A 17,010-nucleotide genomic window follows, 5' to 3' on the forward strand; every position below is an offset into this window, starting at 1 on the left:
GTGACTCAGGCTCAGATAGTGATTCAAACAAAATCTGTTTCATAGAAAACAAATGTTATAATTTTAAACTGTAACGTTTATTCATCCTTCCATTACAAACCCTGTTTAATTCCATTAAGCATTGTGGGGAATTCCATTTTTCCTGAACCTGCCTGATCCAATGTTAGGGTGGCTGGAGCCTATCCTGGAAGCATGAGGCATTGAGCTGAAACTACTCAGTCCCTCATACTGTTATCATTTAGAGTCACCAATTAATGTAAGACACACAGCATTTGGATATTGGAAGAAAAACGGATGGCGGCGTTGAAAGCTTCTTCTTCTTTTGGCTGCTCCCGTTAGGGGTCGCCACAGTGGATCATCTTCTTCCATATCTTTCTCTCCTCTGCATCTTGTTCTGTTACACCCATCACCTGCATGTCCTCTCTCACCACATCCATAAACCTTCTCAGGCCTTCCTCTTTTCCTCTTCCCTGGCAGCTCTATCCTTAGCATCCTTCTCCCAATATACCCAGCATCTCTCCTCTGCACATGTCCAAACCAATGCAATCTCGCCTCCCTGACTTTGTCTCCCAACTGTCCAACTTGAGCTGACCCTCTAATGTCCTCACTTCTAATCCTGTCCATCCTTGTCACACCCAATGCAAATTTTAACATCTTTAACTCTGCCACCTCCAGTTCTGTCTCCTGTTTTCTGGTCAGTGCCACCGTCTCCAACCCATATAACATAGCTGGTCTCACTACCGTCCTGTAGATCTTCCCTTTCACTCTCGCTGATATCTGTCTGTCACAAATCACTCCTGACACTCTTCTCCACTCATTCCACCCTACCTGCACTCTCTTTTTCACCTCTCAGGCAGAAAGATGCAAGTGAGTGTAGCTCCGACTAGGACAGTAGAGCACCACTGCAGGCTGCACACACAAACTGAGCCAGTTTGGTGTCACCATTCTACATGACATGTATGTCTTTTGAATAACTGAGGAAAACAGACACAAAAACAGCAAGAAAACATACAGAATGTAAACAGAGACAACAGTGAGGCAGGAATTGTGCGCTAATCCATGAAGCTGGGAGGAAGTAGCACTAACCACCTTGGCACCCACGAAACGAATCATCTGCAATAAAAATTACAGCATCCATTCAATAAAATGGTACACTATAAAGGCATTGGCTAGTCGGGTAAATATTGCTCTAAATCAGAATATCCTAATGATTCTTGAATTCAGATAATGATTTCTCAATTTTAAAAATGATAAAAATGAGACTCCAAGACCAATGACTTGACATTAACTTTTAGCAGGCAATCATTTTTTACATTCAATTATTTCTGGATTATAACACTTGATTCTTTAGATAGCAGCCCTAATAACAATATGCCTCACCATATGTGAATACTCAGTCCTTCCACACGTTAGATCTTCTTTAGAAGATTTTCAGTATGTCCCATAAATGATGAAATAATCGGCACCATGCTTTTACACATTTTACTGTAATATATCCAGGATTAGGCATGGCACGTTTTATGAGGGCCTTTTATTTCTGTAATAACACATGGCTTTTGTAATTGCTTCAGCAACTGATATATTCTTAACTGCCACTTACGTTCCCCTTGCTCTTTGTTCCATTCTCTGCTTTGACTTGTCAGACCCTTTTATGCACACACATAAAACCCCACTTGTTTCATCTGTACCCTTGACTTCTGCTGTTAAAGGTATTTTTGTTTTTTTCCACTTAGCATCCAATTTACTCTTCATTTAGTGGTAGTCTTTTCCATTACTGAAGTCACGGATTCCTTTTATCACGATGCACTGAAATAGAAAGTGCATCTGCATGGAGAAACACTTACATTTTGTAATTGCCAAACCACAACAATATTTTTCAGTATTAATAGTATGTGGGTCACTATGTCCAGCCAGAATTTTCTTACTGCCAGTGCTTAAAGTTGCTCCAGACCAACCTTTTTCACTTCCAGTGCTACCAAATTCCGAGCTGGCTTCCGCTGTACAATATAAAACATCTGGGCATCAGAATAAATGCATGTATTGGCTAGAACTCAGCTGGACAACAGTGTACATGCACTTGGCTAAAAATGTACGGCTGTGGAACCATCTGGGTCAAATGTTAAATATGTTGTCATACTGCAAGGGCTATTGATTGAGTCATCGAACATTGAATAATATCAGTAATATTAAAATCAGCGCAAAACTTGCACAGTGCCTCAAGATCTAAAGTCCAGCTGTGACCTACCATGCTACTCTTAAAAGAAGTTCACTCTTTCTTTAAAGCATTTGCTCTTTCCCTCAGAAACCACATCAAATGTTCTCAATGCCAGCTGCGTTTTGTATTTGCATCCAGCCCTGTGATCTTAAAACATTCACACATTAACTAACAGTACTTTTTCTGTTGGTAATATTCCATTCATCCATTCATTTTGTTTATCCAGTTCAAGGTCAGTATGTAATATTGAATGAAAAGTCTAACGTTGTGCTCACTTACACAAACTACCGTTTGACAACCCTGGGTTTGTTAGTGGATACCTATTGTCATGTTTTTTTCATTAAAAAGAAAAACAAGGATGGTCAGGATATAATACTTACAAGAGATCCAACACAGGGCTCAATTTTTTTGTAGTCTGGATCACTGCACAGCTACATGGAAGGGGTACATGCATGAAACATAACGCCAAACAAACTTGTCAATTTAGGTTTTTCTTACTGCAGGTATGCCTAACAACTAAAATACTGATTAATACATAGTCTTGCCTTCAGAGTCAAGAATGGTCTTTTCCACAACTGTGGCCTTTCTAATCAGTATGCAATCCTAATCTCTCACATAAAAGTAACTGGTGTCATGGCCCAAAGCCCTTTTTATTTATTTATGTATTGTAAGTCATGTTTCAGTTCATCGGTGTGCAATACGGTCAATAAGGTCAACATAAAATGCTGCCACCATGGCCTATTATTGCAGACCTCTAATCCAGTTAAAAGGGTCCACAGCCCACATAACAATATCAGTCATCTGCCTTATTATGTGGTCATCAAAACATCAGTACAGCTCACCTAAGCTTCTCTTCACCACTTGTAAGAGAAACAGACTGAGACAATTTCCCACATGATTCACTTGACACTGAACACTTTTCCCAATAACTTCCATCCATCCATTTGCATATCTTCTTTTTCTAAGCAGGGTCACAGTGCAGCTGCAGACCATCCCACCAGAACAACCTCTGGACAAGTTGCCAGTCCGTGGCATGGTGAACACACACACACTAACACTCACTATGGCCAGTTTAGCACTAGCAATTCACCTAACCTGCATGTCTTTAGACTGTGGGCGGAAAGTCAAGCAGACACAGGGAGAACATGCAAACTCCACGCTGGACACATCCAGGATGTGAAACCCAGCCTGCTTACTGTGATAACTTATGAAGCACATTTAAAAAACAAAACTTGGCTACTTATTCACAGAGGCTCTATATTACCTACATGAGTGTTTGGATAGATTTGTCTTCTCTCATGAAGGTGAGCTCTTTGTTTATATCTCCCTTACCAGACTTCATTTTAACTAAATGCCCATTCTAATGTAGATATCTTTTCTTAAACATGGATCCCACCATTTGAGAGCACAGTTCAGTGTCTAAAGTACTGGACTTTAAACCACAAGGCTGCCACTTCAAACTTGCCTCTGCCTCACTGTGTGACCCTAAACAAGTTACTTAAACCTGTCTTTAAGCAAAAAAATATATAAATAAAATAATGCCTGTACTAGTTGTAATGTAGTGCCCTGTGGTGGGCTGGCACCCTGCCCGGGGTTTGTTTCCTGCCTTGCGCCCTGTGTTGGCTAGGACTGGCTCCAGCAGACCCCCGTGACCCTGTAGTTAGGATATAGCGGGTTGGATAATGGACGGATGGATGGATGGTTGTAATTTATGCTGATCTTGCAAATTACCTTGGATAAAGGCATCAGCAAAATATGCAATCATATTAATATTTATTAGTTTCAGACCAGTGTGGCAACCCCTAACTGGAGCGGTTGAAAGAAGAAGAAGAAGACTACATTGGATCATTGCAAGTTCATGAAGCTCATTTTACTGTAGCCATCTTACAGTTACAACCAGAATGAGCTGGGAATAGTAATAACATAAAAGTACATATCCTATTTGTGTTTACTTTAATGTATAATTCAGTATGAAGTCACATTAAATCCATCCATCCATATTCTATACACTTCTTTTTTCTGGTGTGGAAAGCAGCCCGGACACAGACAGGCGGACACGTGGAAATCACCCACAACACGTTTATTTTCCATGTTTACAGTGCACAAACCCCAAAGTCCTCAAAAGTCCAGGCCTGTCACTCAACGCCTTCTCTCTTTTCAGGCCGCCTCCTTGCCTCCTCCAAGACCTTGTCCATCTTTCTCTCCCTACTCCAGCCATCGTATGGAGGGAGGCGGCCCCTTTTATAATCACCTGGATGTGCTCCAGGTGCATTCCAACAATCTTCCGCCGGCACTCCCCAGTGTGGCGGAAGTGCCAGCTGCGTACCCGGAAGCACTTCGGGTGTCCCCGATCCTCTTCCCCCCCAGGACTTCTGGTTGTGGCGGAAGTGCTGAGGTCCAGGGCTCCAAAGGCATTGGGGCGCCCCCTGGCGGCGACCACAGGCCCCTACAAGGCTGAGCTTCAAAGCTCTGTACCCATGGTCCCCATAGCCACCAGGGCGGTCGCCCCCACATGGTCTTAGGGAGGCGTAAGCCCTCCTCTGGTCCTCCGAGGTGTCCCAGCTGGGTCGCCCCCCCCAGCCATCTGTCACACTGGTTAGAGTACTGAAAGGGAAGAAGCATCGAGTCCAACGCAAACGTATAAACCAGCAAACCCCAAAGTGTATGAAAGTAAATACACTTTAAATGAAACTGCCCTGTGATGGGCAGGTATTGCATGCAGACTTGATTTCTGCCTTGCACCCAGTGGTGCCAAAATGGGCTTTGGCACTCCACAGGTTTACAAATGAGTTGGAGAAAAAACAATAGACGGATGGACTGAATACGCAAATTGTATTATTTTTCTTAATGAAAGTGTAAACAAAGAGCTATGCCAAGTTAAAAAAAAAACACAAAAACCAAGGATATTTGAACAGCACCTTCAAAAGAAATGCTAAACCAGCCAAAAAAGAACTATATGCAGTTTTTGCTAATTCCAAGCAAAATTATTCATGCAGTTTATGTGACACTGGAAAATTATATGTCAAAATTTGTATACTTGTTCCAGGCCTATACAGGTCTAAATTATGTGTTTTTAAAGTCTCAAAATAAGATTAGTATAATTTTAGATTGTGTAAGTCAAATATGTTGTGTGTGTTGTTTTTTTTTTTTCACTTAAAAGAAAAATCTCTGTAATTAAAAAGTACACTGCTAGCCCACTTTTACAGACCACAGAATTGTTGGGGTTTTTATATTATTTTTTTTTAATTTCGCTAGATATGTAATGTTCACATATAAGGGAGTCCAGACAATGTGATTTGGTGATGGCGGTGTTTGGCACAGACTGAGACCACAATGTAAATGGATTCTAAGCATCTTATTGATGTGGTATCCCAATTTATAGTGAGAATAATTCAGTTCAATACAAAATCTTGGTGTCTCTCATTAGAAACCATTGTTTAGAATTATAACACATTCAGATGTCTTCTAATATTTTAATAACTCATAAATCTGGTATCAAAGAATACAAAGACAAAAGTTTATCTTTTTTCTTTATAAAACATGATATAAACAATGAAAGCAATCGCAAATGTGGTCAAAAACCAATGTGGGAGCTGTACCCTGGGAAAGAGGTAAGAAGCAGTACACCACAGTCATTTCACTGGCCATTGCTTAAACAAAGAACCAAGTGAGCTCATAAATCTTGATGAAATGTAAAACATGATCCATGGTGGCACCAGAAAAAGAGATAAACAAACTGATTCTTTTATATGCTCAAACACAGCAGTGATAAAATAAAGCCAGAGTGTTTACTATCATCACAAACCTCTTAAAAATGCAATTTAGATCTGCTGGAGAGTGGAGACTACAATTGTCTTCGTCAGTTAAGCTAAAGGAGAACTCCCCTCTCTGTAGTGAACAATCGGGTTTCTAATTGCATGGGCACCTTCTTATTTGCAACAAGATGTCTAAATTTCAGAATCTCTACACTCACCCCTCTTGTACTGGGATACAAAGACTGTCACCTTCAGAATGCAACAGAGAAGAGGACAGTCAATAGAAGAGGCTTCTGTATGTTGCAACAAGTGTAGTGAGCTAGTGCATGAGCTTCTCACTAATGGAGTGTTCATCAAGAGTGGTACATAAACTAATCGGTTAACACAAATTTCCTGAATAAAAATGATATAGTGGTGTAGTGGTTAGCACTACTGGCTTAAAGATTGAATAACCGGTGTTGAAATCAGATGTGTGGGTGTATGGGCTTTGCACATTCTCAATGCATCTGCACAGAGTTTTCTCCTGTTACTTCCAGTATTGTTCACAAATAAAAGAGATGCAAGTATCAGATTAACCGGCAATTTTAAACAAGAAGGCAAAATGACTAAGTGAGAAAAATTAAAAACATCAAATCTGCTTAATCCAATTCATTGTCCTAAGGTTTGAAACCAAACTTAGCAGCATCGAATGGAAAGCAGGAACCAATAGAGACAGGACACCAGTTCAATTCCAGGCTCACCCAAATACAAATACTGTATACTTAAAATATAGCACAGGACTAATGTAGTTCCTCCAACTAACCTAACACGAATATCATTGAGATGTGAGCAGAGCCCATGTAGACTCGGTCAGCCACCAGCAGCGAAACTTTAACCCTTGACACTAGATTCATGAAGAATCAGTGCTATCCACCGCATCACCCAGAAACTCTGGTCCCAATATTATTCATCCATCCATCCATTTTCCAACCCGCTGAATCCAAATACAGGGTCACGGGGGTCTGCCGGAGCCAATCCCAGCCAACACAGGGCACAAGGCAGGAACCAATCCTGTGCAGGGTGCCAACCCACCGCAGCCCAATATTATTTAAAATCCAATTTCAAATTTGCGTCAAAGTGGGGACATAAAAGGCAAAACATCCTTCCATTTGTCCATTTACTAAGCATGTTCATTCCAGGATTGCAGTGAACCTAAATCTTTTGCTTCTAACACAGAGGACAAAGTAGGAACCAGCTCTCTATAAGCGATTAGTGCATCAGACGATACATTCATACACATACCCATACTCAGGCACAGTAAATTAAGAGTAAGCAGGAAAAATAACGTGTGTCATAGGATTTCAGATATAGCTAAAATATTAAAAAAAGGCTTGAAACAAGTTTAAAAAAGGTACAAAGTACACTATAAAAGTTTTGCCTTGCTCATTATCATCTTTTGCTCTTTCTGCGTCTCTTACAGGCAAACAACAATGACTAGGCATGTTGGCTGCATTATTGTGTTCCTTCTAACAATCAGCCCATTTCTGCCTTTGTGGTAGTCACTCACTCTCAGGTCATATGGATAAAAACTTGAGATATATACCTAATGATTACTGACCATTCCATCATCTACTCTAAAACGTGTTCTCTGTATATATTCATATAGAGTACATCAGTGATTATTCTGTTAGGGTGCAAGAGAAGCACAGCTATTTATAACTTTTTTATTGATATGAATTGTTAAATATCTGGAAATACTCTTAATGTTCACAGTTTTATGATACACAGACAATTTGGATTTGGTGGCTAAAGCATTGGACTGTAAACCACAAGACTTTTGTGCCACCAACACTGACTCATGGTATAATCCTAATCAAGCCATTTAATCTGCCAAAGCAAAAAACTGTAGAAACTTGGAAATAACTATACGGTGACTTGTGCTTTGTGACTTATTCTGACTAAATAACAATCTAACAGTACTGATCTTGAAAAATGTATAATGTGGATCTGCTACATCTCTAGGTGGATTATTTGTATGCATTAATTACTGGACAGATTTTTTGATGTTAACTGCTACAAACAGCATGAATCACGACTTTTTCTAAACTGTCTTAATAAAGTTAATGCTGACAGAATGATTGACTTTTTTGTTGTTATGTTATTCGAATGCACACCTGCTGCCTTGTGGGAAAGCTAAACAGTTTATTATTTGTTATCTTGTCTATCATCACATTTATATACTTAAAGCATACTTTGTGAAAGTTAGCCAGTTAAATAGATCATAGCAACGTAAAAAAGCTCAAATTTCTTTTTAACAAATGACAGGTATAACATATCACTTATTAAACTTCATAAAAAATGTACAAGTTAGAAAAAAAAACACCATACCTGAAAACATGCCCTTATGCTTTCAGATATACTAAAATATACAAAAAGACATTGGCATTGTAAACAGTGTTTTCTTGAGTGACTGCTTATTTAAAACATCTTTGCTTCATTTTGACATAATGGCAGGATAAAGTACTCTCTATGAATAAGATGCATGGTTTAAATCAGAGTTAGTCCACAGCTTCATAATGAAGTTTCAGCTCATATTAAACATCCAGGTAGGTTGTATTTTCATTTTCTTCACCAATTTACTTATGAAAGTTTTTGGCACGTATAAAAGACATAGCCCAGTAATAGTATGTGCCTCCCTGGCTCCTTCATTGACTGCTTTCTTCCATTTTTAAACTAAGTAGGACGTTGGCGTTGAGTACTGCCCTGATTGACATGACTGAAGCACAAGCATCATGGATTAGCAGATGCTATAGTTTTCAGACTCTGAAAAATCCTGAATATGACATGCAATATTTTCTTGTGGTCAAACTACTGATTTATAAAATCCTTCCCTTTTATTTTATTTTTTTAATCATTTCTTGTTTTGCTTTTAATTTTAAATGGGGTTACAAATAATTAATTAAATACATCTAACTGAAATCAGATTAGACCCCCTCACCTATGTAGACACCAGAAAAAAAAAATTAATATTATGTAATTAATAAAATATACTGAAATGTCCAACAGGTTAACACTGGTTCGGCATATTTATTTAATGAGGACATTAAAAAATGTCTAAAGAATTTCTGAACTATTCCTCATAAATGAGGGAACCCCAAAGGTTCACAGATTGATCCTTCAGCCTAGTGATGCCATTGTAAAACAGATCATAGTGCTGGAGAGTTATGACATGCTGTATATTGATTAACACATGTAAGTAAGAAATTCACTATAGTCTGTGCACATTACAATAATGGTCCTATAAAACTATAATGTGGATCTATCATATCTATCATATTCTAAAACTTGCTTCATACAATTTTGGGTTACAAAGAACCCAAAGTTTACCCCAACAGCACTCTCCACAAAGAAGGAAACAACCTTGGACAGAGTGCCAGTACATTGCAGGAACGACCCAAGCACATGTCCATACTAATGCTCTCACAGGAACCAGTTTGGAATTGTCAGTTAACCTGCATATCGTTGATGGGGTAGGAGGAAAAACAAAATACCTTGAAGAAACCCCATAGCAGCAGGGGGAGACTCTACTAAGTATGTTGTATTCAGGACTAGTGATGAGTGGTGAACCCTGCTGAATTCACATAGCTTTGAGCTCAGTAAAAATGTATAAATGTTTGAACTTTTCTGTGAATTTGGTGAAGTGCATTGAAATCAGTGGTGAAGAAGAAGCTGAACTAGTTTTGAGTGGATTATAACGGGTGCAATGGTCTTTTAAAAGTCACTGAGGGCTAAGGAGGCATCTGCAACAATTATAGGCTCATTATTGTGGCTACAAATGTAACCAGGGCTGTGAAGCAGCAGAGCTAACTGCTGAACTACTGTGCATCTCTTGGATATGCTTATAACCCAAATCCACAAGACTCTAAGTCCTTTATCTCTGTTTGTTTCTCATGAGCTCCTATAACTACGACTAACTAATGGCAAGAGAATCTCAGATGCCAGCGTTATATACTTGGAGGGCTGTCCCTGCCACTACCCAATCTGTGCTACAAAGTGAGGAGCATAATATGCTTAATCCAGCAGTGAAGACACAACATTCAATGAATTTATGAAGAACAAAAAAGTATTTTCATTATATTCTCATTATGGTCAGCTAATGTACCCCTCAAATGAAAATACTCAAGTTTGTTTTGTTTTTTTTAAACACATCAAGGGTTCAAATCCGAATGGAGTACCAATTGGGTAGTGACATTATGAATGTGTGCATACGCTGTGAATTACTCACGCATGCGAGCAGCAGATTGGGCAGCGCCCTAAATTTTGAGGTGGAGTGTGCTTAGAGTAAAGTGTGTATGCGTGAAAACTCCACTCATGGGCAATGTAGAATTGGGCCCCATGCATTCATCTCCTTCTCAACTGGGTGAATTTAAAGGGGTAAATTAGGATGCACATCTCTCTGGGATGTGGGATGTATGTTTAATGTGCAAAATCCACACAGGCCACAGCCAAGTGTTGGTTTTGCACCTAGTACTCCGCAAATGTCAAGCAACAGGTCTAACCACATAACAGCATCATCCCAATACATGTTACTAGTTCTGTCTTTTAATGTAATTTCGTAGACTATATAAAGTAAAGAGTAATCAAATAGCCAATCTTAAAGATTCTACAAACAATATCATTATTTTCTCCTTGCAATTGATTTTGACATATTTTGCATGTTAACTTAAACTTCTAGTAGATGCAGACATTTAAACACACACGTTAAACTACCTCAGATTTACTCTCAAAGCAGTTAGTGCAGCAAACACCACATGATTACAATTTTGTTTAATTTTACTCTGACGTGTAGGCTTCAGCCCCCACAACCCTGAATTGAATTAAGCAGGTTTTGAAAATGTCACATCACATTACATGTATTGTTGAATCATTTAAATTACATTTAAATTACATAACATATTGCGTGGGCGGCACTGTGGCGCAGTGGTAGCGCTGCTGCCTTGCAGTAAGGAGACCTGGGTTTGCTTCCCGGGTCCTCCCTGTGTGGAATATGCATGTTCTCCCCGTGTCTGCGTGGGTTTCCTCCCACAGTCCAAAGACATACAGGTTAGGTGGACTGGCGATCCTAAATTGTCCCTAATGTGTGCTTTGTATGTGTGTGTGTGTGTGTGTGTGTGTGTGTACCCTGCAGTGGGCTGGCGCCCTGCCCGGAGTTTGCTCCTGCCTTGCACCCAGTGTTGGCTGGGATTGGCTCCAGCAGACCCCCGTGACCCTGTGTTAGGATACAGCGAGTTTGATAATGGATGGATGGATGGATAACATATTGCGGGAGGTGGAGGAAAATCACTTTTATGATGCAGATTCTTCCGAAACAAAAAATGGTACATAGTAGTGGTATTCATTTTGCAACTCTTACATTTATTTTCAAATGAATAGTGTGAATCAAACAAATAGACAAGTAGTAATGTGATATCAATAATAAGTATTTCATCACCTGAACCATACTGTCCCTGTTTTAAATACTTACCAGCTTTTCATTTTCTTCTATAGCTTCCTGTTTTTGTTCTTTTATCTGCTCATGCAAATCAGCAATCTAACAAAAAAGTTTTGAGCAAAAAAGAAATATTAATTTGAACAAAATCAATGCCTGAAAATGCACTAAATAACAGTTAATGGATTTATTTTCTCTTGTTTTCATAAACTAAATGATTTACATAAACCTCGGCTGTAAGTAATGCCTTCTAATCAGTAATTTATACAATAAGGAAAGCTCCTTTATTCTGGAACTTTTATTATATTAATAAACAATTCTTATATCTATCCTGTATATCACTATTTTAATAAAAACAACAGACAGCTCTCCACTCTTTCTGAAAATAGCAGTTCTCTACTGCAATTTTATATATAACGTTAAAAAGGGACAATTTAGGACCACACAAATGCAATGTAAAAGCTACTTCCAAAAAGTTTAGCTTGCCACTTTATAATGTGGTCATCCGCCTATTTACAAAAAAAACATACTAAAGAGACAATGATGACTTGTTGTGTTACCCCTACTATGCTATTTAATACATTTCAAAGCTGCTTTGGTGTTCTGTTCTTAAGACAGATATTGGCTCCTAACACTGTTACAGTATAAGCAGGAAGTTAGACATCCACTGTTAAAGATATTATATTTTTAAAGCATCTACTACATTTTCTCAGTTTTTCGTTTTTACTTCTGACTATTTATCTCCTTTTTTCTCCATTTAGTTTTCTTTCATCTCCTAATGATTTGTGTATTAGGGTTAGTTGGCAACTGTAAATTGGCTCTGTGTGGGTTTATGTGTCAGTATGCTCTGCAATTGACGCGTGTTCTGTTTGTGGCTGAATGGCTACAGCCTTGGGTCTGATGCTGCCAGAATAAGCTGCAGCTCCATGAGACCCCGATCTGTTTTAAGAAGGTTTGAGAATCTTTTATGTTTATTTTTCTTTGACAAAGTGTACCTCTACATCTACGAACACAGTGTGGCGATCTGATGTTCCTCACACCAAAAACATATGTGTTTAAAATACACCATACCTCCCACCAGTCAATGACTGTGAGGTTAAGCACATTTTTGGTCAATGCGGAAAAAAAATGTTTTAGTGTCCCTGACCTCTTAAAATGTTACTTTGTTATTCTTTCAGTGTTGTAAAATAACCCTTAAACTCAAAACAAGGAAAGAATTCAGAACTGGAAATTTAAATATTGTTTTAATCTCAGTCAAGAGCCGTGCAGCATTGCAGTCATAAACAGGAAATAAAGCTTTGCTCAATTTAAAAAGCGGAGTTCTATGCAACAAGAATGACCATTGGATTTCTTCTGTTTACAGTAGATGTGCATATCATTCCAATCTGATTGTGATGTTATTTTAGTATTAATGGAGCACAAGCTCAGATCAAAGTGTCAGGATTGCATCCTGCGTAGCATTGCTACCTCACGTGTCTATTATCCTTGGGTTATACTGACAGCTCCATCTTTTTGTGTGATGCTTGCCTGACATTTCTGCATACTGATTAGGTTAACTAGTAGTTCTAAATATGCTCATTACATGTGAGCCTGGGTATGTGAATATCCATACCATGGGTAAGTTCCTGCCCGGCACCTAATGTTTCTTGTGACCATGGGTTAAAAAAAAAATGGAGATGTGGATTTTAAACGTTATCACTTGGACAGGTGGCTTTTAAACCTTTTTAGGTGAATGTTTATTTCTTTAGTACTGGACCAGAGAATCACAATTTAGAAAATCTATCAGATAAAATGCAAATCATCTGTTTCTAAAAGCATGAACAATTTTTCATTAGCAAAGTGTTTAGTTTAGTATAACACCAGTCCATGACTGGCTCAGCAACACGTCTAGTAAATACCTGAACAGTTTTTCCGTTAGAGGGACAAACACTACTCTTAATGGAGCCAGCTGCTGGAGAATGAATAATTTAATTAATAGATAATTTATAATAACAGCAAGCCAACTAATAAGGAGTAAGACTTCTATAATGAAACAGACTGTGCTTATAGTTTATGTCCAGAGCGTGGTGGGGATGATCAGTCAGTCTTTTCCTCACAAAATAACATTTTTCCACCTTAGCCCATCTTGTGCAATATTTTCCACAAATAATGCACTAGCACAATACTAATCTAGCTTCTGTTTTATGGTTCTACCCCTCTTCTACAATATGTGTGGACCTGAGGCACTCTTGGGATGCTAGGCCCCAAGTGATCACTTTGCTCGCTTATCCAAAGTAATAGCCCAAATAACTTTCGTAATAGTGACCCACGCTTTATATTACTTTCTTAAATATTATTAATACCATTAATATTCTATTATTATACTCTATAATGCATCATAGGTATAGCGTAATAGCTTTTTAAATATTGTTCAAAAATGAATTTTCTACATAGATGAGGAATTTGTTCACTAAATTTTACATACCATTTCCTCTTTTTCTGCATCTTTTTTCTTGAAAAAGCTGATCATGTCCATGGTATCTTTCTCCAGACGGAAATGCTGGTTTGTGAGGTCCTCATTGTCTCTTGCCAGTTTCCGGACAGCCTCCCTGTATTCAGAGCGGGACTGCTCAGTCACATTCAACCTTGCCTCCCAGAGAGCAGCATTAGCCCTCGCTTTTTCAATGTCTGATTCTTTATCAATCTGTAACTCGGTCTTTCCATTTTTCTTCCCTTTGCTGTAAAAGAGGCAAAATGATAGGAAAAATATCATGTACAAACTAAGTAAGATCTTTACTCGAAAAGATATACTCTAAAGCATTTTCTGTACATACGATCATGGATTAGGATGAATAATTAACAAGATTACATTCACTTTTTAGAGCAAACACAAATACATTTAACAGGTACGTTTTTTCATTATGAACCATAAACTTACCAACCCGTTTTGAAAGTAGAGCGGTGTACTCTTTGTCTAATAATATAATATTATGTATATATATTATCTTAAACACTGCTATTAACAACACTATGTTACACTGTACTGCTGCAAATATTAAAAACTTAAACTTCCTGGGACCATATTTACATGAACATGTCAACATTAGCCCAAGGAGTTTAACTGACATTCTCAAAGTGTTAATCAAATCAAGTCAATAAAGCATTTTTTTTTTTTGTAGTTCCAGTCTTCATGATGTGAACAGAGTAATTTGATAACAGTTGTTATGGGTTCTTTAGCTTATAAAGGACTGCCAGGGTAAATGGCACTTTGGCAACCCCAAAGTGACACTGAGCAAGAATTATTCTCAAAGAAAACGTTTCAGGTCAAAGCACACCACGCTGTCATTGACAGAGCAACTTCTGCTTACTAATTCTGGAGAACAGCCAAGGGCAAGTTAACTACATCCACAGCAACAAAAGTTAAAGCTCTGGGTGCAGCAAAGAAGGAAAGCCATGGCAGGCTGGCAAATTCTACAAAGTCTCCATGATAATAAGTGGCAAGTAAAATAAGTTGTACTCCCTAAATGGGACCTTGTTAGCCTTTTGGTGTGAATAGGGAGGAGTGGTAGAAGGCAAGTGCACAAACCATGTTGCCCACTCACGGTAAGCAGCTACTTGACAATCCGCCACTTTAAGATAAATGCAAGACAAAGAGTTTTATAAAGACACTTAGGTTGCTAAAAGGGAATTCTACCCTAGTCCTTATAAACAAAGAGAGATGCCTCTGCTATGGAAGGGAATCCAGGGTTGGGCCAAAAGGAACACTGCAATGGGATGTAAAATACCACTTCATCCCACAGTAAAACTAAGAGTAGAGTTGGGAGAAGAATTGGGCTAAAAGCACACTGGATGAGAGAGGTTGATGTCAAGGTCATGCGAGAGAGAACAGTAGAGACAATGTATTAGTGGAGAAAAACAAGAAACCATGATAGAAAAAGACAAAGATAATTATTTCCCTGTTTAATTTGTGTTTTCCATTACTTACCTCTCCGTCCTAACGTATTGTAGGATATTTAGAGTTCTGGGAAGATTTCATATGGAGAGATGTGTCAAAAGCAAACTATCCTTATTATACATTTCCGGTATTAATCTTTTCATTTTTTCTGGAAATTTGTTGAGTTCACTTATAAACCTTGTCTTATTTATGTCAAAAATTGCTTTGTCATTTCTCAAGACCTCAGATAGATAGATAGATAGATAGATAGATAGATAGATAGATAGATAGATAGATAGATAGATAGATAGATAGATAGACCTATATTATTTAGACAAGAAAATCAGCCTCCAAAATGGGTTAAAAAATGAAACGCTTTAAAACTCACCATTAAATTTTTGATCAACATTTAGAAAAGAAAGTAGGGCATTTTACAAATAAGAAAAGTTAATCTATTAAATGGTTAACTTACATCTAGGTGGTCCCAATAATTAACTTCATACATTAATTTTCTTAACATTAAAAGTAACACAAATATCACTTTATATATCTATCTGAAAGACTTGTGAATCCTAAAATAAATGTTGAAACACTATACTGACTTAAGCTATTTTTGTGTTCAAAATTAGCTAGGAAAAGAATGGCACCGTTTGTATTAAATTACCTTCAAAAAGTATGAAAATTTGCAGAAGAACAGAAGCATACCAAAATACAGCTAAACTCAAAAAATAAACGTATATTTCGTGTTTCCAATTCCTAACTTACTTATCCAGTTCAGGGTTACAGGAAGCTGGTGTCTACAACAAAAACATTTGCCACAAGGCAGGAAGCAAAGGAAAGGTGATCTTATTACAGTATGTATTTACATTATAAATCATGTATAAAGCAGACCACTTATTACATGACTTGAAAGATCAATACCCTACCTATCTGATCTCTGAATCGCAATAAAAATGCTTTTTTTTTTATTATTATAGGCATGTTTTAAAAAGAGGTGCATCAGTTACACAGCTCTCAACTGTCCACGCTTCATCCAGATTCACTCGCATCACGGTACTAATTCCATATTCATTAGTATATCACACTAAATGTTTCAGGGTGCCATATATGGCACTTCTAATTAAACCTTTATAATACTCTGAAACTGTAAATCACTAAAGGTCACGCTCGGATAAGCATCCTATAAAATGCATCTTTTTAACGTTACGTTTAATGTATTAAAAGTCTACTGACTAAAAAGACGATCTTATTATCATTTATATTGCAATTAAAAGGCAATCCTACAGATTCTACAATACGAAATTAGCATACTAGCGCCCTAATTTCTAACGCACCAAATGTGTACCCAAAAACAAACGACCAAACACAACCGCTCCACGTTACCCGTAGGACAGCTTGACATCTCTGAACGAATAACCAAAATGAGAAGGTTAAACAACTGAATTATACACATAAAAACATTACCCTTTTCCTTTTTTCCCCTTTTTTTTAGGCATTGCAATTGTTGAAACAAATTCGTTCGTAACAGTAAGATATCCTCCAACGACGACGCGAGCGTTGTATCGTTGCTATGGAAACATTGTTGCCGTGGAAGCAGAAATCAGATCGGTGGATCAGTAGTATTGAAAGAGAAACGTGACGCCGAAACGCGTTCGTGACG

General features: G+C 38.0%; 1 protein-coding gene across 1 annotated transcript in view; it reads right to left on the reverse strand.

Moving 5' to 3' along the window:
- Window positions 1-16,965, reverse strand: part of LOC120518788 (basal body-orientation factor 1-like) — a 37,595-nt gene extending 20,630 nt beyond the window's left edge. Inside the window, exons 1-3 of the mRNA XM_039741761.1 lie at window positions 16,815-16,965; window positions 13,902-14,154; window positions 11,474-11,539 (exon numbers count right to left, since the gene is read on the reverse strand). Coding sequence (XP_039597695.1) covers window positions 11,474-11,539; window positions 13,902-14,154; window positions 16,815-16,846 — 351 coding nt within the window. The 5' untranslated portion in view covers window positions 16,847-16,965. The remainder of the gene's footprint in view (window positions 1-11,473; window positions 11,540-13,901; window positions 14,155-16,814) is intronic.
- Window positions 16,966-17,010: the final 45 nt, after the last annotated feature.

The sequence above is a fragment of the Polypterus senegalus genome, chromosome 18 (assembly GCF_016835505.1).
Source record: "Polypterus senegalus isolate Bchr_013 chromosome 18, ASM1683550v1, whole genome shotgun sequence".
Taxonomy (NCBI): Eukaryota; Metazoa; Chordata; class Cladistia; order Polypteriformes; family Polypteridae; genus Polypterus; species Polypterus senegalus.